This window comes from Alosa pseudoharengus, unplaced genomic scaffold (assembly GCF_046254945.1).
Source record: "Alosa pseudoharengus isolate Yale_2024_CS ecotype anadromous, Long Island Sound unplaced genomic scaffold, YU_APseudo_1.1 YU_APseudo_1.1_scf_14, whole genome shotgun sequence".
NCBI lineage: Eukaryota > Metazoa > Chordata > Actinopteri > Clupeiformes > Clupeidae > Alosa > Alosa pseudoharengus.
This window is the reverse complement of record NW_027468609.1, coordinates 10,237,091-10,264,676: the sequence shown is the minus strand read 5'-3', so window position 1 is coordinate 10,264,676 and position 27,586 is coordinate 10,237,091. Positions and strand designations below refer to the sequence as shown.

General features: G+C 43.2%; 1 protein-coding gene across 2 annotated transcripts in view; it reads left to right on the top strand.

Annotated features, from left to right (window-relative positions):
• Window positions 1–1,327: 1,327 nt before the first annotated feature.
• LOC143122862 (electrogenic sodium bicarbonate cotransporter 1-like) overlaps window positions 1,328–27,586 on the top strand; it is a 42,742-nt gene continuing 16,483 nt past the window's right edge. Inside the window, exons 1-16 of one of the 2 annotated variants that reach the window (XM_076283819.1) lie at window positions 1,328–1,774; window positions 7,793–7,866; window positions 9,372–9,545; window positions 12,796–12,928; window positions 14,631–14,791; window positions 14,965–15,144; window positions 16,034–16,129; window positions 16,842–16,918; window positions 18,220–18,377; window positions 18,718–18,805; window positions 19,594–19,748; window positions 19,847–19,960; window positions 20,279–20,453; window positions 23,422–23,555; window positions 25,898–26,166; window positions 26,866–26,927. In XM_076283819.1, the coding sequence (XP_076139934.1) occupies window positions 1,755–1,774; window positions 7,793–7,866; window positions 9,372–9,545; window positions 12,796–12,928; window positions 14,631–14,791; window positions 14,965–15,144; window positions 16,034–16,129; window positions 16,842–16,918; window positions 18,220–18,377; window positions 18,718–18,805; window positions 19,594–19,748; window positions 19,847–19,960; window positions 20,279–20,453; window positions 23,422–23,555; window positions 25,898–26,166; window positions 26,866–26,927 (2,070 nt within the window). In that variant the 5' untranslated portion in view covers window positions 1,328–1,754. The remainder of the gene's footprint in view (window positions 1,775–7,792; window positions 7,867–9,371; window positions 9,546–12,795; window positions 12,929–14,630; window positions 14,792–14,964; window positions 15,145–16,033; window positions 16,130–16,841; window positions 16,919–18,219; window positions 18,378–18,717; window positions 18,806–19,593; window positions 19,749–19,846; window positions 19,961–20,278; window positions 20,454–23,421; window positions 23,556–25,897; window positions 26,167–26,865; window positions 26,928–27,586) is intronic. The other variant, XM_076283818.1, reaches the window with a different exon arrangement.

Sequence of the window (27,586 nt, the reverse complement as noted above, 5' to 3'; positions counted from 1 at the left end):
TCATGAAGGCCCTTTTGGACATGTCAGTTATTTGCACCACTGGGTAAAACGGCATTTTGTTTTAGACTACTGGTATTTAATTTGTGCATTGCCAATAAAGCTGAATATCATTTGAACTAGATGACTAAACTTATGCATATGTAGAAGAAGAAACATTCACAAAAATCCATGACATGACCTCTCTTCTTGATAGCTGTTGAAAACTGCATGGAACTGACAGGGATTGTTTTGTTTAATAATAAATAACTAAATACATTATGCTCACACCTTCTGCTTTTCCCAAATACAATGTAGCCTACAGGTGTACCTTTCATTAGTCCAGTTGCAATGGATGGACTGTGATGAACTGCCCTACTTGTGATTGTTTAGAGATTTTAAAGGTTTTATAACAATGCTACAGATTTTTTGGCCCAGAAACACATCTATTCACCTTTGCAGCGCCAGTAGGCTACTTTGTGTGCGGAATGTGTGCAAACACACATTCCAAATAAGCATACACAAAAGTTTCAAGAGTGGGGGATGGAGTAGAAGATCGAGACAAATTAATATGATTTATTTTCGCGGAATGGATGTGCAGGACTGAGTATTATGAATTTTCTGTTGTCATCTCAGAATCTTAGCTGTCGTTTAGTTATCGATAACTGATACATAATGCGCATGGCCTGTCACACTGAGAAATGATGCGTAAATTGCCATGGAATTAAAAACCTGCAATGGGCTACAGGAGATCGGAGTTGCGCACTGAACAGTCTAATCCATTTCTCTTGAGCGCTCACTTAGATCACTTTCGAAATAACAATGCGTCATGAATTAATATACAAAATCCACTGCATGACAGTACCGGTATGTTTCATTCTGTGGAAAGACTGTTTTCCAATGATGTCGAGTGTGGCACTATTCATTATTATTAAAGATGATTTGTTATAAATGTTCCAGTCGACATAGTATGACTTTTGGCAAGATTTGTGATGCAGAGTTATCCTAACTGCGACTCTGAAGTCTACATACATCACTGTGACGTCTGCTTGATTAAGGTGCTTGATTAACCTCCGTTCATAACAGACTCAGACGACCTACTTTCATATCATAACAGTGATATGAAAGTAGGTCGTCTGAGTCATTTCTTCACGTACCTGCCAGTGTCGGAGAAAGTTACTCTAACAACAATGGAGACTGTCCCGAAAGGAGCTTTGATCACTTGCAGGATAGCTAAACGTCACGCTCAAGGCGGGGCAAAACCTGTTAAGCTATGCCAATCCATTTTAACCGCCACGGCAGCGTAGCCGTTCTAACTTTCTGACCCTCGTCTTTACCTCCCACTTGTAGAATGACGTTGAGGGAGGGATAGTACGTTCTTTAAATATGGAAAAGACAAGCTGAACATAGGCAGCAGTCCTGTGCGCTCCAAGAGTGACACAGTACTTAGAACGCAACGTGGGAGACTTGTTCGTACTCGCTGTTAGAGATCTGCTGCGTTATGAGAGCCGGAGAAGTTCATTTTGGTGTAGTTAATAGTATCTTTGAAATAACTCTAATACCAGATAGATAGTTTACACTAAGGTCCATCATTGTAGTAGAATCTCATTTATGTTAGAGGAAGCATTTTTAGTAGGCCTAATTAACGCATTGCATCGATTGGAAGTTATCAAGGAAGATCTGCTTCAGATCTTGAAGTGTCACTGAGCAAACAAATCGGACACTGTTGAGATTCTGCCTCTCGAGAGGAAGGAGGACGAATCTGAAACGTCGACAAAATGAGCGCTGACAAGAGCAAGTAAGTTGCCTAAGTAACTTGTGGTTTCTGTTCACTATTGAAATACTGGCTCACGTGAATTGCAGTTTAAACGCTTTAAGCTTTGGGAAACCAACCCTAAACATTTCCAGCCTAACTGCATTTTACATTTTGTGGTGAAACTTAGGTTAGTTGAGTTATGGCTTTACACCGTTGTGTGTCTTGTGAATCTTCACAAGTTCCCTTGCTTTATTCTAGCTCAAGGACTCCGCTTTATTATATTAGCAGGCTTCCCCTCAAAACAAACCTCTGTGTTAGCCTCAAAGTTCAGTGGGACACAGGCATATGACGATACAGATCTATGTCCTAAAATATACTAGATTTGCCTAAATATTGTCTCAACACAGTGTTAACTTGCATAATGTTAACTGACGTGTTTGGATTAGTTTAACGCTGGTAGGCGACATGGCCACAATGTAATCTATTTCCGACAAGCTGTCACAATCAGTTAGATCCCTCGCTGTCCTATGTGGAAAACAGGATTAACATTTAATATCTTCTCATAAAGTGACTTTTAATATCACGAATATCAAAACTGTAAATATATTTCTTAATTCTGTGAATGCATGTCGAAAAGCAGCGGCCGCTTAAATAGTGTTCCTTGCTGTAGCTCAGGGTGGCACAAGAGGTACCTTAATGCGTCTCCATACTAGCTGTCTGAACTGATTTTACTTTTGCAGTCTGTGAAAGCATGGTGCAATTGAGTGGAGATTCCGAGTTAGTCGAGTTTATTTTCCAGTTAGTCTACCTATGGTGGCGACGGAAGACGTCTCCAAAGTTGCCATTACGCAAAGTGGGTCGGAGCGACAATTTCCATTGTCCAAATCATAAGCGGTTTGTTTAGGGGTTGTCCATATGAGGAATGTTGACAGCAATACAAGGAAGTGTAAGTTATGTATTGTTACAGTGGTTTGTGAATGACCGCCCACTCATATTGATGCATTGTGCCATTGACAGTTGCGCCTCGGACTTGGAACCGGAGGGTTGCCGGTTCGAATGCCGGTTCGAACCCCGACCAGTAGGCCACGGCTGAAGTGCCCTTGAGCAAGGCACCTAACCCCTCACTGCTCCCCGAGCGCCGCTGTTGTTGCAGGCAGCTCACTGCGCCGGGATTAGTGTGTGCTTCACCTCACTGTGTGCAGTGTGTTTTACTAATTCACGGATTGGGATAAATGCAGAGACCAAATGTCCCTCACGGGATCAAAAGAGTATATATACTTATACTTATACTTATACTACTGCTCAGTTGAGTCCCACTCAGCTATCGATGTGACCCATGGCATGTCGCAGGTCCCTCCCATAGGCCCCCCCCCCCCCCCCTCCTGTGCTCGAGCAGCTTAGGACAAAGAAGACTGGTTTAATTAGTGCTACTGAGATCTTGATTAGGTAGGATTAGTGATGAAGTAGGATGAGGTTGCACTTGGTGACGCATGGTTGGTGACACTGGGTTCATTCACCTTTAGTTTGTTTTTGTTTTGCTATAGGTCTTTTTGTCCACAGTTGTATCATACTTGAACCATTGAATTGATCTTAGCAGTCATTGGTAATTGCATTTGATGCCTTTAGTAGAAATGGACTACACTTCTGCTATAAAGTTTAGATCAAAGCGCGCAAACATTCTAATGTTAATCAAATGAACAACATCTTGTTTGCGACTGACCTCAGGGGGAGGATTGATGCAGCTAGTTGCATTTGAGAAAGAGAAAGCTGTAATTATCCTGGGTTCATGGAATTGGAGTGATGTCATCCAAGCCAATGATCTTCAGCCCAAACTGACTACCCTCCTCATGAGTGAATGAGTCCCTGTAGAGATGAGACCAGGGTGACAGGATGACCATAGAGAAATATGACCATAGAGAAATAGCCTTTTAGCGGGGTTACAGCATAACTGAGGGAAAACAGCTTAACATAAACGTGAATTGTAATAGTAAAGTATACATGTGAATTGTAATTCTTAAATGTTATGGAACATGTCAAGAAACTCTGTAATACATTAGAATGGACAAGTATTACTGCTTACATCTCCTATTTTGAGGTAACACCCACCTCACAGAAAATTCTGCAGGCATGTTGATATTTCAAGGGCTCAAATGTGAAACAAATCGCAATTGCAAAAGCGTTGTGTAATGCCTGCTGGTTTTCACCAAGTCCTGACAGATCAGAGAATTCTGGGTTAAGGCAAGCTACCCGAGGGGCCAGGTCAGTTACCCTCGAAATTGGAACATCATGTCATGCTGAATTCATTAATTTACATATTTCATATATACGCCACATGGTCACCATTTCACTTCCTGCCTAGCTGGAATCAAACAGTTTTAAAACTACACACATGCTAACACATGTTTGTGAAATAGGTGCATTTTCTGAAAATAATTAATAGTTGTGGGGATATTTGATTAGAGATCAGACCCAACATATCTGGTTCATATTTACCAAGTATCAGAGTGTCACCTACTGTAATTTAGTCATGATGACTTGACAGGCATACTGGAAATCTTTCACAGGCACTAAAGCGTGTAGCTATATTCATGTCCACAATTACATTTTAGCACCTCAGAACTTTCACCTGTCCTGTCCCTTTTAGCTGCCTCCTGTCAGCCTCTGTATGATTGATAATTCTCTGGAGCTGTAGACTGTGAGGAATCCCCCAAATTTGGCCTGTAATATGACCTGACATGCTGGATACCAGGCAACTGGCTAGCATGTTGCTAAAAGCTACCATGGGGTGAGGTCTGCATTGCTTCTTATTTAAGTGAGTTAGTATCATGAATAGACTCAAGAGCTCCTGAATAGCCTAATGATGTATAAAACTATTGAGGTTGATTGCACCAGTTTTATTCCACTAGCATGCCATGCAAATTGTGTTCAATACAGCTCTGGGGAGGACACTAGATTTGATAGATTTCTTAATCATAATCCATTAAAGCTGTTTGTGAAACATGAACTGTGTGTACTGGCCAATGATGCAATGTCCTCAGTAAATAGCACCCTAAAACCTAGGAGAGTAGTGTGCAATTGCAGACTGATCATGTTTCTTGGGATCCGTTTTCTCATCTCTGTCCATGGGCTGGTTCAGCTGTTTCCAGGTTCACAATTTATTTGCAGATGGGATTTATTTAAGATCAAGGGGATTTATTTGTATTTCTCAGTTTTATCTAATTTCAATCAAAATTATACATATAATAATAATAATAATAATAATACATAGATACATTTGTAATGTAATTACAATGTGACACACATTTATCATGTTACCAAGAGCTGATTACATAAGGAAACACGGCCAATTTCATCCGGAAGATCAGGTCATCAGAGCTTCCACCACCAATCCAAATGTAATAATTGCAATTGGATAGTCTGTATGAGATCATTCTTAGACAAGTCCCTTAGCGCACAGTAACTAATCGTTCTTTGAACTTAATAAAAAAGAACCTTCAAGTCTTTTTCCATAATGAGAAGAGGCCCAGGTTCAGAGGAGCATTGACCTTTCCCCTCCCACGAGAACTGCAGCTGTTCTCTACTTTTTTTCTTGAACGTCGCTGTAAATAATACTTTCTCTGACCGCTAAGCCATCATGACATCCTGATGACTGCAACTGAAATATATGCTTAGGTATATTATTTTATATATAAGATAATAATAACATATTGCTCTTGGTGAAATTATTTAGACCCTTGGTCTTTGTATTGAGCCATCAGAAATGAACCAATCACTGTCCGCATTGGAGGGATGAAATGGAGAGTGTCTAAGTTGGGCCTGAGATAACAAGACTCCTAGAAATGCTTAAAGCAGCTTAAAAGTGCAAATGCCACTCGTTACTTGTCACTAATTCAAGTCATGGGTGGATTATGAACTTTCGGGCCCCTGGGCCCAGATGTATTAAAGGCCCCCCACTAATTGTCAAATATGTGGGATGGGGGGTTTGGGGGTCCTCCCCCAGAAAAAAATGTATTTGTTTGCTGTGATTTCCTGTATTCTGGTGCATTTTGGGGATGGCCAATACTAAATTCAATCAGACTAATAGCCTACATCCTGATTTGTTGATATTGAGGCAATGATTCCATGCAAAGGCTTGGGCTTCAGGGCCCCCTGACCCCTTGGGCCCCTGGGCCTGGGCCCGGTAGGCCCGTGCAGTAATCCATCCCTGATTCAAGTCCCTATAGTGCGGAGGTTGTGCCTGCTACAGTCGGTGCCTACACAATCTCATCCCTTTGTGCTTTAGTCTTTTTCCCCTCTTCAGTTCATATCAGCTGCGGTGCTGTAGCCACACATCTATCTCTGGGGTATGCATGGGAGATGGTGTGCTGCTCATTAAGGGACTGACGGTTCTCCTTCCTGTCTTTGTTTACTGCATGGTTTGCGTCTCTCCTCCCTCTTCCCCACACTTTGCCCAGTAGTACTTACTTTTACTGAGCGAAACCTCAGCCAGTGGCTGCAAGCCCAAAACGGCTTCACGCTAACCAACTGGTTAACAAACATTATTGTGAGAGAATCACAGTGGCTGACAGGCCGGCACAGATACATTCTACCTTATCAATATCTGTGAAAGTAATATGTTGAGGCTCTTAAATTTATCTTTTAAACCTACAAACATTATTTGCTGTGATTTGCTGTGATATTCTTTCTTACTTATGATACTTGCTTACTCTTATTTTCTTATGATACTCAGTTCATCTGTGCACTAGTAGAATGCTGCCAATATAGTATAGAACTTTCTTTTTTGGGAGCTTGAATGGTTGCTCGATTTTGTTAATGGGCACTGCACAACGGCATCGACACAAGCGCTGCCAAATTAATAATCTCGCAAATATTCCTTATTTGGACTTTGAAATATTAGTTTTCTCTTGGGGATGTTCTCTTGGGGATCTTGAGAAGTTGTACATCTTCGCTCTTTTCCCTCTGGGAATGTGTGATTTCTTGAAATGTGTCACATCCTTAAGTCCCTCTGGTTTGCTTCTTCTTTTAAATGACTGGACAGTTGTTTATAAGACAAGGAAAATGACCTCATGAATGACATGTTCCCAAGGAGTTATTTTACGTCTTGTGTCTGTGGTAGGCCGCACACATTTTAGACCAAGTGCAGTGCATAGTGTTTCAAAAACCTCCCATTGTGTGTCTCTTCATCCACTCACAGACACTCTCTCTCTCTCTCTCTCTCTCTCTCACACACACACACACACACACACACACACACACACACGCAGAGCATAGAAGGACAAGACACTCTGTCTGTCCTTCCTGAGGCAGGTGTATAAAGAGGAAGAGGTGGTAGGAAAAGCAGCCAGCACGTTATGTATCATGTATCAGAACATTGCAAGCACATTTCCTGCTCTCTTTCTGGCTCTCTTTCTTTCTTTCTTTCTTTCTTTCTTTCTGTCTATCTATCTGTCTGTCTGTCTGTCTGTCTGTCTGTCTCTACCTGACCACTACGTGCTGGCGGTAAGCTACACTTCTTAAGAAGTTGTGGTAATCCCAACAGGGCAGATCATTGTAAGAGCCCACGTGATGTGCAGCCTGAGGTGAGAGCAGGCTGAGCTGGTGCCTATGTGATGCTGCGCAGTGCTGTGTCAGGGTGGAGACCGCTGCTGGACTGGTCAGATCAATGGACAGATGGATGACAACCTGGATGAAATTAGACTCAGGCCGCCCTCATCCCCAGGAGGCTCGCATGATGGCCTAATAGTTAAAGTTGTTAGAAAGCATGCAAAGCATTCAGGACAATCTGAAACAGCAAATGGAAAGCACACACTCTCTGATCTGAATGTATATTTTGATTTATTTAGAGTTTTTTTGGTGTCTGTTATATCATGCTGCTTCATACTCCTTATTTGAGTTTTAATGCACAGGCACTACTGTTTATTACTTGAATCAGATTGCTGCAATTTGTCAGGGGCAAGACACACAGATATGTTGTGTCCAAACACGTTGCACAAACACACACTGTTGGGGTGTTCTGTGTTTGCTTTTCCTGACAAGATTCCCCCCTTTTCTGTCCTGCAGGGTGGAGGATGAGGCCGTGGTGGACAGGGGAGCCTCCTACCTGAAGCATGTTTGTGATGAAGAGGAGGTGGAAGGTATGAGCGACACACCAATCACATTCTTTTCTCTCTCTAAAGTTTTTTTCCTTATCTATGCAAGAAGAATGTACACAGTCACTGCTACAGTTGCCATATCAAGTCTCAAGAGTCTAAATACAACCTTTGGGGAATATTCCTGAATGAAACCCTTGTTAGCTGTTAAAGTATGAGCATCTACAAGTCAAGTGTATTTCCAAAATGGTTCTCTGTCTTGCGTCATTGTCCAGACCCTACTTTTTTCTTGCCAGATGTGCTTTGTTTCCGTAGGCCATCTGAGTTGTTACGTAGGGCTGTTGTCATTCTTTTCCGTTCCTCTAATTTGGTTTGACCTGTTGGCCCAGGAGCAATGTGGACAGAATTGTGGAGGGGATTGTGGGAGATCAAGATGCAGAGTGCACTCCTCACTCATTGGGCCAACACAGTGCTTAATCTTCTGTTTGGAACCTACTCACCCACCACACTACCAAATCCCCCCACATACATGTGCAGAGACATATACTCATATACATTTCATATATTCCATCGATGCTGTAAATAATCACACCAAATGTTATATTGCATATTTATCTGCAGAGCATATAGCGTGTGTATAAGCGTGTGTAAATCTCCCCATTGCCAATCCTATCACCTCCTTGTCAGATTCCATGCAGTTTTAGCATTGGATTCCATGCAGTTTTAGCATTGGATTCCATGCAGTTTTAGCATTGGATTCCATGCAGTTTTAGCATTGGATACTATGCAGTTTTAGCATTGGATACTATGCAGTTTTAGCATTGGATTCCATGCAGTTTTAGCATTGGATACTATGCAGTTTTAGCATTGGATTCCATGCAGTTTTAGCATTGGATACCATGCATGTGTGTTGTCTCACATGTCTCCCATTGTCTGCAGCATTTGGAGGTTGTCACTCACTTTTCTCACCCTACAGGTCTGTTTTACAATATTGCCATTGTAAAGGCCAAGCTCATATTTGAGCTCATTGTTGGGGATATCAACACACACAATCATGTCCACAGGCACATCTGGGCATTGTTACTTCACCACAGTCACCTTTAATCTTTCCCGCATTTTCAGCAACTACTTCCTGGAGACATTCAGCAGTTTCCTGAATGGTCTGTTTAACAGGAAGTAGTTGATTTTTATTTCAATGTTTGCGGACAAGTGGAGTTAAGATACCTATTGCGTAACAGTGATTGTGCCCAGTTCGCATCTCAAACCCATTGCCATAGTAAATCCTGTGAGCAATCATACATGCTTATCCAACATTGGCTATGAAAGGGTGTATTTCTGTGTGTTTACTTGCCTGACTGACCTACATCATCCTCAGAGTGCTGCATTCTTGGTCTTGAGTGCACGTGGTGTTTCCTCCCTCCGCTATCCCTGTCTGCAGTCGATGGATTATTAGAGATGCAGGATTAATGTCATTTCCTTTGTACAGCAGCATAATCTACCTTGCTCTGAGTGTGTGTGTGTGTGTTTCTGTGTTTGTTTAATGTCAACAGGTCACCACACTGTGTATGTTGGCATTCATGTGCCCAAGAGTTATCGCCGGCGACGACGTCACAGGAGACGGTCCAATCACAAGGAAAAGCGTGAGAAGGTGACGGAAGGCGTGAGTGACAAATCAGATGCAGAAAACACAGACGAGACCACCCCCAGCATCCTAAAACCACTCAGTAAGTCCTCAAGAAATTGCCACTTTCCAACAAACATCCTGTTCAATCGCACAGTTTGTTTGTGTGTCATTTAACACTGTGACCTTCTTTCCTCAGCTTCCCTATTTCAATTCCCTTGCCTTGCTTAGTTTCAGTGCCCTTGCCTTGCCTAGTTTCACTTAAGATTGTGTGGGATATTTCTCAATGTTACCTTGAACTGTGACAATTTGTCAGTGGGTACATTGTGTTTTGAAGTGCGTTGATGTTATCACAGTTTCAGTTTGGTTACTTAGTTACCTTAATGTCCCTGCACTTGCCTTTGTTTAATTGTACTGGTATGTTTGTGTTTGACTGTTCCCTGATGGTGATAATTTTGGTCGGGCAAGGTGAAGTCCTTCTCACCCTTTTTTGGCACTTTGTTGCTAAAGAGACTCCCCTACCCCCTCACAGAAGTTGGAAACCAGTGTGACTTTTAGCAGTTGATTCACAGTAGGGATATCCAAGCCTGTGGGCTGAGAAAGCTCTGGGATCTCACAGCTCAGTTTGCAGCATGTATTTTAGGGCCAAGCTAACTCTGGCTAGTCAGGGCCAGGCAGAGGAGCTCATCAAACCACTCAATCAGACTGACCACAAGCTCTAAATCTCTGATCCTCTCTGCTCGCATCAGCTTTGAAATAGACTGACTTCACATTATTTTGTCCAAAATAATTGTGATAATGATTTGTGCCATAATCGAGCAGCCCTAATACAAAATAAGGACATAGATAATGTAACTGCCCCATTTAAGAAGGAGAATTGCATAAGCTGATTTTAAGGATATTAATTTTGTTGTGTCATTTCATGTCCATGTCCCACTTGTGGCTATATGAGTGTCAGTATTTTTAGAGTCCCAGATAAGACATGGTCCAATAATAGATCCTGGACTCCCTCCGATGACTCACACAGTCTTAAGGCTGACTTACCTGTGGAGTTAGAAGCCATTTAGGAGCACAGAGGAGATGTTAGCCTTTAGCACATCCCTTCTTAAGCTTAGTCTAGTAGCTCACGCTCTGCATTCGCAGTATGTCACAGTTTACCATTTTTATAAAATGATTTGATATCACTGATACTGTAGAAGTTCGTATTTTTGGTATTTGGTGTTTTTTTTTTATTAGTTATTAGTATTCATTAAAGGAAGGGAAGGGGTTTTAAATTATTTAAAGCCAATCACAACATGCAATGTAAAACATAAATGAATTTCCACACAAAAATATGTCTGAAGGAGTGTGGTGTTACTACTGAGTGAAGACTGAGATAGTAACCACAGAAAGCTAGCAACAGCATACTGCAAACGGATCTGAACAAAAGGCTCAAGAGGCCCAAAATAATCCTTTTGTCTGTCTCATCTATCTCAAGCCTTCTCTAGCAGAATAAGATTGCATTAAACTGACAGTAAAGACTGTAAACACACTGGCCGATGACCAAGCTTTGTCCAGACCTGGCCGAAGAGCCCATTATTCAAGTCTGTGATCCGGTCTTGTCCTCTTTTCCACCTTCTTGTCTTCCTTTGCCCCTTTGTGTCTTTCTGATAAGAGCTACTCTAATCCCAGATAGTACATGTCCTTACTGTACCCTGTAACATTTTTCCTTGTTGGCACAAAACATGGATGCACCCAACGTTTAAGCAAACAGTCAAACATGCTCCATTGATGCGTTTGTTTATGAGCTCCATGGTGAGTGAGTGAGAGACTGCTGGCACCTCACGTCTATTTTGCCTTTGGTCTGTCTGCAGTCACCGCTGTCGTCTCCGTCCCTGACCGAGGTTCACCTGTACACAGCTGCGATGGCCACTGTGGAGTAGCGATAAGATTCACCATTTTACTCATAAACATACTAAACATAAACTGTAACTTACTGTAAAATATTATATACTTTTTTTTCTGAGCGCTTGATGTAATGTAGATACATATGGCGTACGTTGATATGCTGGTAGGTAGATATTTCAGTGTAGGTAGCCAGATGGAGTCACTTGATTGTTGAGAAGTGATGGTGACCTTTGCTGTGTTAAGCAGTGTTTTTGTCAGTGTAGTTTAGGGGTGAAACATATACGAGAATGTCCAGCGCCAGACGGTTTGTCCTCTGAAAAAATTCCGCCGCATATGTACACATAAACATTTATCCTCCTTGTTTTGCCCTCTGGCATTATTCTCTTAATCCTGTTTATTTTCTCAGATAGTGTGAAGTCCTCCACTTCAACATGTGTCTAACAGAAACACAGATAGAGTTGTTATTGATAACATACCACTCTAAACCTTGGGATGAACCTGACATGTTGTAGTGGGAACACACACTACACACACTTAGTATTTCTCCCTCATTGTGGCGGGTAAATAACTCCAATAACATTGGACCACATCTGACCACCTAATTTGGAGGATTCTGTAAATCAAGTCATTTCGATTCGGAGCTTAGTGTTTCCAAATCAGAGGTCTGGTATGTGGCTGTGGTCCCAGAAAGGTCTCCAGCTGGAGAGTGCATTACGACTCCACTGCTCCTTCACATGTTGTGCTTTTCCTAATAGTTTTTGAATCAAAGATGCACACTCCACCATCTGTGTGTATTCTGGAGTGGTTGGAATTCAATCAGTTCATAGTTCTGACTTGTTTATGTTAAAACCATACTCGTGTGAGTGAAAAATCAGTCATTACATTTACACCACTGTCCTGTGTCCAAGCTGGTCTTTTCACGCCACAGTCTGTCTGAAAAGGACCATGTGGTGGTCAATCTAGAGCATCATCTTCTTTTCTCATACCAGTCACAAAGGTCTGAAAGGAATTCCATTGTGTGGTCTGGTGAGAGTTGTTGGCTGATCATGGATGAGCTGCCAGGCCACATGCCGCGGATCCTCTGGCATGGCGACACGGAAACTCAGGGCTAAGGGGGCAGGGCAGGGCCTAAGCCGCGATTGCAGGCCTTGATGACACAGACATTAGTGAGAATGAGGAAGAAACACACACTCACACACACACACACAGTTACCAGAAGGAAAGCTCTGACTCTTCCTTTTGGCAGTCTCATAGTTTTGCATGATGAGAGAACAGAGTGTGAGTGTGGCGACTGTGCTTAATGAAGGCTAAGCAATTGAAATGGTTGGGGGATTTGAAGTTTTAAATTGGGTTCTGATGTCTTGCATATTGTTGTCGCTTCCTGAGCTTTAATGTAAAGGTGTGAAGGGAACTGCTTCGCCAAGTCCGAGTGTCGAGGTTTCATTGGTTGTGGTTTGTGTCCGCAGTTTCGCCAGCCGAGCGTATCCGCTTTATGCTGGGGGAGGAGGACAGTGGACCCCCACCGCCACAGCTCTTCACCGAGCTGGACGAGCTACTCGCTGTGGATGGACAGGAGATGGAGTGGAAGGAGACCGCTAGGTGAGAAACAGCCTCTTCCCGACACAGACACCTCTAACAACAACAATCACAACCAACCACAGCCACAAAAGATAGTCCAGCGTTGGCTATTTACTGGTTGTCCTCTGAAGTGGAGTACATGCCCACTGTCCATATGGGAATAAACAAAACCCTGTTATTTTAAAAGTAGGAAATTGCATGGCAAAGGTTAGTAGTCATACTCTTTTCCAAGCATATGGTGCTGTGTTAGCCAAATTGGCCTTTTTCTCACACTGACCTGAGTTAACCCCAGATAAATCTCCTCACTGTGCACAAGTCCACAAGCCACAACCTGCAGTTACACACACAAGCCACTCCAATGTCACTTCAGAGACTTTCACTCTGAATGCTCTCTTTGTCATTCCTGATAAGATACCATAGTACACCTCAGCTCTCGTGCTGTAAATGGATCACTTCACCAGCTTATTCCAACCTTTTGAAAGAATGCCTTCATACAATCCTACACAAAGATTTTCTTTTTCTGAGGGCCCGTCCAGGATGTCATGCACTAGCAAACTACAGCAGAAAACGCTCAAATAGTCTTCTTCATTAGTAGCATGACTCATATGTTCCTAGAAAGTAGTGGATGGTGATGCCAATCATTCTTGACTGTAGTAGTAAGAAGCTTGAACCTTCTTCCAGTTAATCAGATATAGAGAGTAAAGGTATGTAATGCTGCTGGATTGGATAACTGTGAGAAAGGAAACTCGTGTAAAACAATCATCAGATTCTGACAAACTAAGCTTCTTATGCTGGCATATTAAGCCGTAAGCATTAAACAAACACACACACTCAGACACACACACATCCACAAGCACGCACACGCGCACACACACACACACACACACACACACACACACACACACACACACACACACACACACTGAGATATGCTTGTTGGTGGAAAAGCAAGCTAGGCTAGTTAGATGTCTGAGTCCTGATGAATAGTGAAAAAGAGAAATGGTGTGAGGCCAGACACTCAATCCGCACGCGACACCCAATCCTCCCGGGGCATAGAGTGCACCATTATTACAGAGCCCATGAGGCCACACTCTCCCCTTCCCTACCATCCACCCCTCTTCTTTACACCATCACCCCATTAGCCTCTCTCTATGGCTCTCCTACTCACTCACTCTCTCTCTCTCTCTCTCTCTCTCTCTCTCTCTCTGTCACACACACTCCCTCTCTGTCTCTCTCTTTCTCTCTTTTTAATTCCTCATTCCACTTCTTTCTTTCTATTTCATTATGCTATGTAATATTCATCGACTCTTTTGAATTGTCTTTTGTTTTGAAGTCTTTCTCCATGCCCCTCCCCCCACCCCCACCGCTCCAGAATGGCTCATTTGTGCTTTTGCAAACCTCAGCCCACCGCTCTGGATTGGCAGGCCAGTGTGAGCCTTGTTTGTGGTAAAGACAAAAGAAATCTGTTTGTCTCCCTCTGTTGATCACCCATATTTACCAGTGGAAAGTTATGAAAGGCCATGTTTCTTTTTCTCTCACTGGCTCTGACCTTTCACGTGGTATCAGATCTCAATGAAGTGAGGGCACACACACACACACACACACACACACACACACACACACACACACACACACACACACACACACACACACACACACACATACACACTCATTGCATTCCTATCTCACATTGTGCATAATATGTCTTTTTGTACTTTCACAGGTGGATCAAGTTTGAGGAGAAGGTGGAGAAGGGGGGCGAGCGCTGGAGCAAGCCTCATGTGGCCACGCTGTCGCTGCATAGTCTGTTTGAGCTCAAGACCTGCATACAGAAAGGCACCATCCTGCTGGACCTCGAGGCTGGAACCCTGCAGCAGGTGGTTGGTAAGCTGGCCTTGGCTACTTTTCCCACGTGCCAACTCTGTGGGGGAAAATCAATAAGCACACCATCCCTATTCCACCACCTCACCCCACCCTACCACCACCACCGACGACCTTATCTCTTATTTTGTTCTGTAATGAGAAATAATTCCATGCCTTTCCCCTCCCCCTTGCAGAGATGATAACCGACAGTCAGATAGAAGGCGGCCTCCTTAAAGCCGAGCTCAAGGAGAAAGTCATGTACACGCTGCTGAGAAAGCACCGGCACCAGACCAAGAAGTCCAACCTGCGGTCCCTGGCGGACATCGGCAAAACTGTGTCCAGTGCAAGTAGGCTGTTTTCCAACCCGGAGAACGGTAATGCAAATGCCAGTTTGGTGCAGTCTTCTTGCTCTCCCTAGTCTGCTATCTCCATTGGGTCTGCCTGGCCTTTGGTTCCATGCTGTCCCTTATCATTTCCCACCCCAGCAGATTTTGTTCTGTCCCCTTTTGAAGTCTGTCAAATTTTGTCCACACCATGCATACACTCATCCTCACCTTTCTGCGTAGCTGCTCTCCAAGTTATTGTCCCTCTCCCAGAACAAAACATCCAGAGCTGCAGAATAGTTTAGATGTAAATTACAATGTTTAGATATGAATGACTCATATGACTAGCCACTTGCTGTGGTGACATGTAGTCAATTTGTCTGTGTTTGCCTAGTTGTGCTAACGCTGCTTGCCAATATCTTAAGGGCAACATAGCGCTTTTAAGAACTTTTTAATAACTTAATTTATTGACTTCTACTTGTGTTGTCTTATTTCTGTGTGTTCATACAAGTGTTTCATAAGGTTTATTCTTTTTTCACTTGTATATAATCTGGGCAGCATGTTGCAGTTAAGCATGTCCTGACGTAAATGCTCTTGCTTCAGAGCTCTATTTTGACAATAGCTCTTCTGCATGACTCACTGATCGAGAATTATCTTCTTTGACCGAAACGGAACATTTCCTTCACTGTAATGCCAGACTGATTTTATCTGTACATGAGAAGGTCGCTGAATTGTTCCAGCCTTCCAATCGAGTCTAGCATGCTCTGCAACACTGTCACAAACTCTGTGTTCTCTTTCTCTGTCCCTTTCTTTTCTTCTCCTCTGGATGTCCTGCTCTGCATTCTGGACTGACATGTGCATGGGGTGGTTGTGTGTGTGTGTGTTTGTGTGTGTGTGTGTGTGTGTATATGTGTCGGTGTCGGTGCACTTCTCACCAAAGTACGTAGTCCCCATGAAAACCCAGTGCCTTGCTTTACCACGTTCGAGACAGAAGAGCAAATGGGGATGCAGAGAAGCAACAGTATGGGGCTGCTCTGTGAGTTGGGCATTTAAGTTCTCTAGGTCTATGACTATGGCCAAAGTCATGTAGGAGAGTTCAACCCCTAGTGCTGGACCACAAGTCTTTAATGTGAGAGAAAAAAAAAAAGGGTTGGACACATGTTTCTCATGAACACTGATAACTTAAACTCACAATACACAATACTGTGGCTGCATCAAACTGTCATTAGGTTTAGTGTCCCAGATACCTCAAGAAACAGACTGGAAGAGAACAATGAATTGTATAAAATTCTGGCATTGTTTGATGTTTTCAAATTAGTACTCCCTCCATGTAACATGATTGGACTACAGGCATTCCTTAGAGATTAGAGAGAAGTTGTAATTGAGGGTAGACAGTTATTCTCTTTGATGAGATGACCTTCAAATGCAAGACATGGCGTCTCAAATACGATTCCGTCTCATTTGGACCTCTTCATTTAATCTTTTCCTTGCTGATTCCGCTTGATCATCTGCTTCGTTGGGTCATCTTAGAATTCCTTTAAATCAGTCATTTAACAACCTCTATCCTGTTCACACTGTTCTTCCCGATCAAACTTATCCCCTTGGATAGCTTCAAATTTATAATCTCTTTATAATTTCTTTTCCTCTCTGTTTCTGGCTGGATTTGGGGCTTTCTTATTTCCAAAATTTCAATAATTTCTGTTGTGCTGTCAGCGAACAGTTTTGACACTTGGCCCGCTCGTTGACAGGTAGCCCAGCCACTGCCCACCGTAACCTCACCTCGAGCAGCCTAAATGACCTGTCAGACAAGCCAGAGAAAGACCAAGTAAGTATGATATGTGTGTGATGTTTGGAATATCAAGCCTCTCAATGTCACCTGGCTTTGGCCTGTTGCTGTGTTCATGTAGAGCTCTTCTCTTCACTAATCTGATTAACCTCGCTCAAGTGGCCAGGTGTATCCTCCATGTTGTAAACATAGAGGGAGGGCTTTGCTGCTGTCCAGTGGCGCACGGCAGTGGTGTGAGAGCGCTGTCCAGTATCGGCTCCGGCTGTGTGGATGGCAGAGGGACAGAGCGAGCTACTTGCTCCCTGTGATCTGTAACTGTATCTGGGTTCAGTGGCGGGGCAGAGTCTTGGGAAAGTGGCGTGGGAGTGACGTGCTCAGAAGTCTCACTTTTTATCTCACCCATTCACTTCTCAGTTTCCTTACTGGAAATTTGATAAATACTTTGAGAATGTACTAGTAATTCATGTACTTGGACAGTACTACGGAACGGGATGTTTGAACATGATAGCTGAAATGCGATGATAGCTGAAATGCGAAAGTAAATATTGTAGTTGCACAAATGGGAGTTATCAAATATAATTTCAGATATAAGCATTGCAGAAGTGGGAAAAGGAATGTAATTCTGTGCTCAGCTGATTAGGTAGTGTGCGTCATTGATGTTTTACATTATGTATGCAGTGAGGTGAGAGACTGCCGAGGCTTTCGAAACAAATAGATGATGATTGTCACCTTGTCACTAAAGAAAGTGTCCTGCTGTGGAATGTGAAAAGAATTACGCTGTAAATACAGAATTACTCCCCCTGTGTACAAATCTCCTCGTAGTGTGTACTCTGTTGTTGCCTCATCTCTGAATGTCAAGATGACCCTTGACACTTTAGGCCTTTTGGCACTATGAAGACAGGACAGAACACTCTTCAGCTCTGGGAGGGTATAGAGGGCCCTTATACCAGCCATTACATAGGACTTAAGTTGTGTGTGTGTGTGTGTGTGTATATATATGTTTGTGTGTTTGTGTGTGTGTGTGTGTGTGTGTGTGTGTGTGTGTGTGTGTGTGTGTGTGTGTGTGTGTGTGTGTGTGTGTGTATGTGTGTGTGTGGTTTTGTTGACTTGCCTCGGGACTAATTTCAGGTCATTACCATTGCTTCAGTGTCATAAACGCCTGTGCTATCTGATTATAGTTACACCTTTATTGGGTCATAAAAATGTACGGAAGCTTCTGACATACGCATAGCTGCACATTGCAGATCTGCTGCAGTGGAACTATAGAAAATGTCCATGAAAGGTTACAATATTGTCTTCATCTGTTTCTCTCCACTTTGTTTAATTGTTCTGCCCTGCAGCTGCAGAATAAGTTCATGAAGAAGCTTCCACGTGATGCAGAGGCCTCGAACGTTCTGGTGGGAGAGGTGGACTTTTTGGACGCTCCGTTTGTAGCATTTGTGCGTCTGCAGAGTGCCGTCATGCTGGGTGCTCTGACTGAAGTCCCTGTTCCTACCCGGTAGGTCTCTTTTACACACACACACACACACACACTTATACACCACACACACACACACACATACACACACACTTTCACTTTCACCCGTAATCACAGACGGAGGGAGCACCTGGTCTCTCACACTCAGTCTACACACTGTCATTCAGAAAGACACTTTATTACTTGTCAACATAGGACAGCAGCAGTATAGAGCCAAGACTAACATATAGTGTCTAACATCTAACATAATCTAATCACATTTAATTAAACTCACACTTCTTAGGCTTATTTCCTATTACAAAATGGCCTCTAGTGTGTTCAGCTAATTTAAAGTCTAAACCTGTGTCTGATTTTCCCATAGCTTCCTGTTTATTCTCCTTGGACCAAAGGGCAAAGCCAAATCCTACCATGAGATTGGGAGGGCTATTGCCACTCTTATGTCTGATGAGGTGTGTATGACTGTACAGTGTGCTGTGTATGTGGGTGGCTGTCTGTAGTATGTGTATGCACACACACACACACACAGTGACATTCCCATGCACATGGATGTTAAACTGAAGCCCATGTACGCAAAAGTAGACTACACAAGACTGCAAGCAGCTGGCTTACGGAGCTTGAGAAAGGCACAGCGGGTGACGTTAAATACCAAGAAAGCCACCCATGTTTTCTTTGGTGGGGCATGATGACCTGTGTGACTTGCGTGCCACCTCAGTGGTGCTAACCCCTGAGGGATTAACACTAACACTAAATGCTGTCTCCTGGCTGTTAAAGGGGACGGCTCTTACACTGCTGTTGTGCAACAAAGATTAAATGGAGTCCTGCCAGTTATGCAGCTGATGTGCTGCTAATGGGTTTATTTATGATGCTAAGGGGTGTAATATATATACTGTATATGTGTGTGTATATGTATATATATACACACACACACACACACACACACACACGCACACACACACACTGACAGATGAATAAATTGCAAACAGATGCATACCGACACCTATATGTGCCATTTTGTGTGTTTGACATGCAGGTACAGCTGATAAACAAGAATGTTTTTCCCCTTCCACGGTCACACTGGTTTAGTCATTGGAAGATGACATTTTGCTGTTGGTTTATTGTGTAACATTGCTTAATAATGTATAGAGAAACCAGTCAAAATAATCATAATAATTGTGGTTCCCCATGTGCACCATGTGATTCTGGTCTTTCTGATCTTTGGTTTTGACCCTCCACACAGGTCTTCCATGATGTGGCCTACAAGGCCAAGGACCGGCAGGATCTACTGGCCGGCATAGAGGAGTTTCTGGACGAGGTCATTGTCCTGCCCCCTGGCGAGTGGGACCCTGATATCCGGATAGAGCCTCCCAAATCACTGCCCTCTGCCGACAAACGGTATGGTGATGCCCAACCAGCAATCAAGGCCTTGCTGATTTCAGATTTCTGTCCATTGCATGATGTGACTCCATGATCATGTGGTTGTGTTGGTGCAGGAAGAACATCCTGGCTGGAGGAGAGGGGCTCCAGATGAATGGGGACACGCCTCACGATGGAGGGGGCGGAGGAGGAGGCCATCACGTCGGAGATGAACTCATCCGGACAGGAAAGTAAGACCCTTAAGCACGATGCAGCACTGCCAGCAAATAGCGACAAGAGACCATGAAATGTTAATGTATTACAGGCGAAATAGCCATTAGCAGCGCAAAATGTTGTTCAATAAGGTTGGAATAATTGTAACTTTTCAAGCGATGAGCAAATCACTGGCAATGTGAATGGAGCTTTACTCCTCAACTTACAGATGTTTCACATGTTTGCCAATATAATGACTGGAGATTGAAATCAGTGAACTGCAGACAAAGAGGGGAGGCAAACTAAGAAGGTAAAGCTCTGTACCAAATGTATTCTCCTTTGGTTTTCCTGTGCAGGTTTTGTGGTGGCCTAGTCTTGGATGTCAAGAGAAAGCTGCCATTTTTTGCCAGTGATTTCTACGATGCACTCCACATCCAGGGATTGTCTGCCATGTTGTTCATCTACCTTGGCACAGTGACCAATGCCATCACTTTTGGGGGACTGCTGGGAGATGCTACGGAAAACATGCAGGTGAGTGACCCACTGTCTCTGGTGACAACCATGTCACATGTCCAGGATGGGCCTGTGTGTCTGGGGCGCTGCACACGAGTAATGATGTCATTGCCCACCTCATTTGTCTGCATCGTCTGCATGTTGTGCTGAAAGAGCTGGAGTGCTTTGCAAGTATGCAAAATGTATGGTCCTAGCGATTCATTTGAAAGTGTCTGTGAATACTACCTTTGTCCTGGTCTTCATGTTTATATTATCTTGATAGTGTAAACAGGCCAGGAAACTGACATTTATCTCTCACAGTTCTGCAGGAATGTCAGGAAAGGGTGGTCAGATGAAATCAGTCAGAAATTAGTTAATTCTGGCATATTTGGCATTTAGATTTGTCTCTTTTCCAGACTATTATGGTGCAACAGGAACTGATAGGCAGTTGCAAAGTCCATGTATGACAGCGCCATACTTAGTCACACAAGTCACACTCAAGGTGAAAGAATTCATGGCGGAGTGTCTTCAGGGCAACACGTGTGAAGATCCTCATGGCTTGAGTCAGTCTCAGAGTGTGACCTGTGCTGGTCCTGGGGTAGTCATGGATCAGTCAGGCCTCTCACCACTCCTGACATAACTGCTCAACACTAATACTAGTACATCTCAGAGTACTGACTTAGGAACACTGTGTGTTGATGAATGGCAGTGGTATAGAAATAACGGCAGGTCTACATACTGTAGGTCTACAGAGGTTTGTTAAGCATTAGTCCTTAGAAGAACAGAGAGACAGATAGATGACTGCCATACAGGGGGATACCTAAAGGTGTTTTAAAAATGTATTTAGGAGTATTTAGGATAGGTAGATCAGTGTAGTTGGTGTAGAGCAACAGCATGTTCAACCTATAGACGCTGAGAGAGGTTCTGTATATGTCTAAATTAGAGACTGCTAGTACTGCATATAGTTGCCGGATATGGAAAAGTGAATGGCTAGTAGAGGTGCTATGTATATCTGTGTGTGCATTTGGCAGCCCTGATGCAGTTTATGGATCATTCTCCTGAACCCTTTTAGTGTGTATGTACACTATATAGGTATGTAGATATATATAGCCACGTTGACTGGTTGGTTTGAAGGAGGGAATTTGGCTCTGCCATAAATAGCCCAGGAGTCTCAGAGCCAGATTACGGATTAAAGGGGCGTCACTTAGCCAAACGGTCTTGTTCCTGTGGGCAGATAAATCCCTCTCAGGGAAACCCTTCACTGATCTCCAACCTTTCCTTGAATCCTCTGTTCAGAGAAAGAAGATAAAGCCACACCCCAGAAATAATGAAGACCCATAATGACAGATTTCTTTCAGTTATATGTTATTGTAAAGAAAATATGTTCAGTTTTCAAGTTTTCTACAGTTTCAGACTTGAAATGGATTCAATTATTTTTTTTCTTTATCAATTTACACAAAATGCTCAAAACACAAAAAAAAACAAAAAAAAAAAAAACAGGTGTTTGGAGTAATATAAGTATTCGGACCCTTTGTTATGACACTTGCATCCTACTTCTATCAATGGTCCTTGAGATGCTTCTACAACTTGATTTGAGTCCACCTGTGCCTAAATGAATTCACTGGACATTATTAGGAGAGGCACACATCTCTTTATATAAGGTCTCACAGTTGATGGTGTATGTCAGAGTGAAAACTAAGCCACAAGGTTGAGAGAATTGTCCGTAGACCTGCGAGACAGGGTTGTGTGAAGACATAGATCTGAGGAAGGATACAGGAAAAAGTCTGCATTATTTTTTATACATTTACAAAACACTCCAAACAGCTGTTTTTTTGTGGAGTGTTGGAGTATTGTGTGTAGATTGATGAGGAAAAAATGAATGAATTGAATCCATCCATTAAGAAGAGTCTGAAACATAACAAAATGTGGAAAACTTGAAAGGGTCTGAAAACTTTCCGGTTGCACTGTGTCTCTCTTCATTCCTCTACTCGAGACACAAAGAGGCCCCGGCTAGACCGGGTCCGCAACTGACGCACTCTGTTCGCTGACCATAAAAATAGTTTTAGAAGGCTGGTGTAGCCAGTTCCATTGATTATAGTGGAAGCTAATTGTTGCAGCAGAACGCTTCATTTATGTGCCCGCTGTAGCCTCCCACAGACATGATATTAACTAGATAGATAGATAGATAGATAGATAGATAGATAGATAGATAGATAGATACTTTATTGATCCCCAAGGGGAAATTCAACTATAGCAGTGCATGGAGCTGCTCCTCAGTGTTTGAGGGATGCCCTCATTGTGATGTCAACAGCACGGTTGCTGATTAGGCAGATTCCAGGTGGTGTGAAAAAGCAGTTGCAGTGCAGGTGAGAATAGGTAAAGAGCCGCCCGCAGCTTTGCCTCTGCCACTGTGTATTGTAAGCAGACAGTAACATTATAACAAGCCCGCTGTTGCTCCTGTCAGATGAACATGATGAATGACATCTGGAAACAGTGTCTCGTACTCCACAGCTGATATGACCTCATATGCTGTAGTGTTGGCAAGTTTTGAACAGACAGGAGAGCACTGCTGTTCATCAGAATCTATCGTGTGTGTGTGTGTGTGTGTGTGTGTGTGTGTGTGTGTGTGTGTGTGTGTGTGAGTGTGTGGGAGAGAGAGAGAGAGAGAGAGAGAGAGAGAGAGAGAGAGAGAGAGAGAGAGAGAGAGAGAGAGAGAGAGAGAGAGAGAGAGAGAGAGAGAAGGGATCTGGGAACTGGGATCCAGTCCTCTAAGCAGTTACTCCTAGAGGAATTATTCTGTATCAGGAGCAATTCAGCAGTGCATCTAATATTTATATGAGACTTTGGCTTTGGTCAAGGGCCATCGGCTACCTCTGTAGCTCATATCTGTGTTTGTGTGTCGTTGGAGGGAAGTTGCTAGGCCTTCTGTGATGTCTCTTTTCTCTGTTGTCTACTACCTGTATGATTCTGATAGCTGTTCTAACAGGAAGCTGTGCTTGTCATCCAGGGTGTGTTGGAGAGTTTCGTTGGCACGGCGTTGTCGGGTGCCGTCTTCTGCCTGCTGGCTGGCCAGCCTCTCACCATCCTGAGCAGCACGGGGCCCGTGCTCGTCTTTGAGCGCCTGCTCTTCAACTTCAGCAAGTAGGTGCCAACACATCGACACCAGTGCAACTCCCATATCTCCTTACTGTATACTGTCTCCCAGTACCAATTTTCATCAATGACCCCTTGGTGACAACAACTCATTGTTTATCATCAGTGATAGCTTGCTACTAATGTGAATAAAATAGGAAACAACACAAAGGTAGTGTCATTCAGAAGGACCCCAATTGAACTGACACCAACTACGACCAAAACATTACAATTCACCATAACTCATCTATATTGCATGAGGGCAAATTACCCTCTACGACCTTTCAGAGGGTTTGAGTTACATGAAGGGAAAACGAGAGTCTCCCTTGGCATGGTCTCTACAAACAAGACTGTAGCAGAGAATTTGAAAACCAAGCAAAGAATTTTCTGTTTTTGTAAACAGATCATAACACAAGCAACCTTTCCCAAAATGTCATTGTATCGCGGAGATGTTCTCAAGCACAAGTTGTTCTGGGCACGATTGACTGAAGTCACCGGGCCAGGGCTGATTGTCTGTTCATTTCCACTTGCTCTCATTGTTTGCTTCCTGCTCTGAGGCCCTCCAGTCTTTAGCTGCATTTCCACAGAGGTAGCTTGGCTCCGCCCGCCAGGCTATTGCTCCCAGCTCAGTTTCCCCGCTACCATAGATTATTTATTGATTACCGTGATCAGAAAACAAGTAAGAATATATTATGATGTAGACCTGGTAAAGTACAGGGGAGGCTCATGTTAATTCATAGGTCAGGTCCATGTCAATTTATGACTCTTCTTACTTTTTAGTTACATTTCATAAACAACTTCTGTTCCTTTTTACATATTTGTCCTTTTCTACTCTCCATCTCCTCTCTGTCCTTTTGCCTCTTGTCTTTCTCTCTCTCTTTCCTCGAGTAAGGTCAGACTCCTCTAAAGTTACTGCATGTCTGTTATGTTCCATTATGAATAATTTAATCTGATTTCATTTCGATGTCTGGATGAGGCAGAGCCAGTGGCCCCCTTCCTATCTGGTTTCCATTATGTCCTCTAAGCCAATGGACAGATGCCTGCAACTAATCTCACAGGCTTACATCTATACAGATCATTCACTAATGTTTAATCAATCATTTTCACGCTTACATTCTTGAACTGTATTTTTTTTAAATGTGCTATATTCCTCTATTATAAGACACTGCCATAGTCCAAATATTTTTTTCCTTAATGGTGGAATTAGTAAACTTGGTTTAGTTCACTTTTGGAATACAGTATCTGGCAATTTCTCCTCGTGAGGCAGTTATGCAAATGCATTAACTGATGATTGTGTGTACATACCTAGATAGATAGATAGATAGATAGATACTTTATTGATCCCCAAGGGGAAATTCAAGGTCCCATGCAGTAGCTTATGACACCAAACACAACAACATAAACAGGATGATAAAAAATAAATCCACATGACTAAAATGAACAGCACAAGACACTAAAGATACTAAAACAAGGATCCACATGACTAAAATGAACAGTACAAGACACTAAAGATACTAAAACAAGGATCCACATGAATGCACTGTACTGTATAAGCATGAATGATCCACATGAATGTAATGTAATGTATAAGCATGAGGCACTTGCAGTGACAGGGCAGGGACTGACCCTGTGATTCAATATGCCATGGTAAGGTGCTCAGTAAGGTGTGTGTCATTTTGATAGTGCAAATAAGTCCAACAGTGCAACAGTGCAGGGATAAAGTCTAGCGACCAGCAATAAATATGGACAATATAAGAGACCAGTATTAAATATGGACAATATAATAGAAAAATGTAAGCATAGTGATATAACAGTTATAGTATAATTATATGGACAAAATGGAGAAACATTTAAACATAGTAATATAAGAATTATAGCAGCAGTGCAAAGATAGCTTTGCAGTAATAGGGTATCAGCCATTGGTCAAGTATGATGTGATGTTAGACCACAGTCCAGACTGGGAGATGGAGGGAGGGGTTGTACATACAGTATGGGCTAATATAGCCAGTGAACAGTGTAGACAGTGTAAGCAGTAACACAGTGGGCTAGTGGACTGCCAGTACAGTCAGAGGTCACGGAAGTGTAGAGGGAGGTGTGGCGGCAGATAGACTATGCAGAGAAGTCTAACTCTCCTTTTCCTTTAAGTGAAGCATTGAAGAGTTGTATGGCCCTGGGGGACAAATTACTTTCTCAGTCTGTCTACCTGTATTGGGAACACCAAAGGAAGGAGGCACAGAGGTTGAACTGTCAACCTGACAATATGATTGTCTTTGTATGAATGTTGCTGTGGAGAGCGATGTTAATTATTTGGGACACAAGAAGAACTGGTTTCTGCTCACCCTGTTCTCCAGAGACCACGGCTTCGACTACCTGGAATTCCGCCTGTGGATTGGCCTGTGGTCCGCCTTCCTGACCCTGGTCCTCGTCGCCACGGATGCCAGCTTCCTGGTCCAGTACTTCACCCGTTTCACGGAGGAAGGCTTCTCGGCGCTCATCAGCTTCATCTTCATCTACGACGCCTTCAAGAAGATGCTGAAGCTCGCCCACCACCACCCCATCGACTCGGACTTCGACGTGGACCGAGTCACTCAGTACTACTGCCACTGTGCCCCCCCTGACGGTAAGCAAGGCTGGTGAACGTGGATGTGTCACTGGAGCATAATGTGCTTCATGCTGCTCAGCTGGTTCAGCAAGGTGCCACAAACACACGAACGCGGATGATGGGAAAATGTGATTCATTGAATCTGACACTGCATATTTAGATTCAGTTACAATGAAATAGGCTGTGATAGTCTGTGACTTTGTGATGAATTCCTGGCAATGGTTCCATTTCAACACCCTTGTAATCAGAGGGTGAGTTGTGAGTTATCAAGTTGGCAGCGGCTCTGTGACCACAGGCCTTCCCGCAAAAAGAGGGCAGACTTGTCCCGGTCCAGCCAATATTCCACCTGTAATACTGTGTTGTGTACTCAGAGATAGTGATGTTGACACGCAATGTGATGGTATCTTTATTTGGTGTGTTGCATGTCAAACCCATAGCAACAGATAAGCAATCAGCTTGCACAGCACCGGGGCGCTTGGTTTCCGTCTACACTATCAATAGGTCGTGATAGATCATATTTTGCAACACAAAACCGACTATTCTGTTATGAAACATCTGGACTGTTTGGCCTACTGTGTTTTCACACCCTTGACATCAAACAAACCAATGGCATGACAGTGAAATATTTGCACTGATATGATTACTGCTCAATTTCCCTTATCTTTTGAATCTTTGCATGTAAGAATTGGTCAGAAAAAGTGTTTTTAATCTTCACAGGGAACGGTACAGGATTACAGAATGAAGTCCTGGATCCATGGGTGGTGAACAGCACTGATCAGGTGTGTGTGTGTGTGTGTGTGTGTGTGTGTGTCTGTGTGTCTGTGTGTCTGTGCGCGTGCATGTGCACGCGCGTGCATGTGCACGCGAGTGCGCGTGTTTGTGGGTGTGTGTATGGGTATGTGTATTTATGTATGTGTCTATGTCTGTCTGTGTGTTGATGTGCTATCACCTTTTGTCTGTTAAACTAATTATTGATGGATGTCCTCTTTGTCCGTCAGTGTGTATTTGATTTAAAGTGAGGGGGGGTAATGTTCTCTTGTCTTTGAACATTACCAGTGGCATTCTATGGCTGCGTTCAACCTCCCTGGGGAGGTCACAGCACAGTGCTTTCATATATATCCCGCCCGCAAATGGGAGGCAGCGAATCGCAGAGGCCACTGAAATATGATGCTACCAACAGAGACCATGACACAGCGTCCATTAGGGGGAAATGTGACCGTTGTTTCCTTCTCTACTCCGTAGTGCTCGATTTGCTCTCAAAAACAAACTTATGTTTATTATAGTGTATAAATAAGTTATTAATCCGTCACCTTTTGGTCATTAGTCAGTAAATCCTTTAATAACTCGGATTGAAAAACTCACACCCGCAGCCTCACCAGCTTTCCCCTGTAATCACCATCTGTTTACTGGGAGAGACATACTGTACGCTATCATGTGT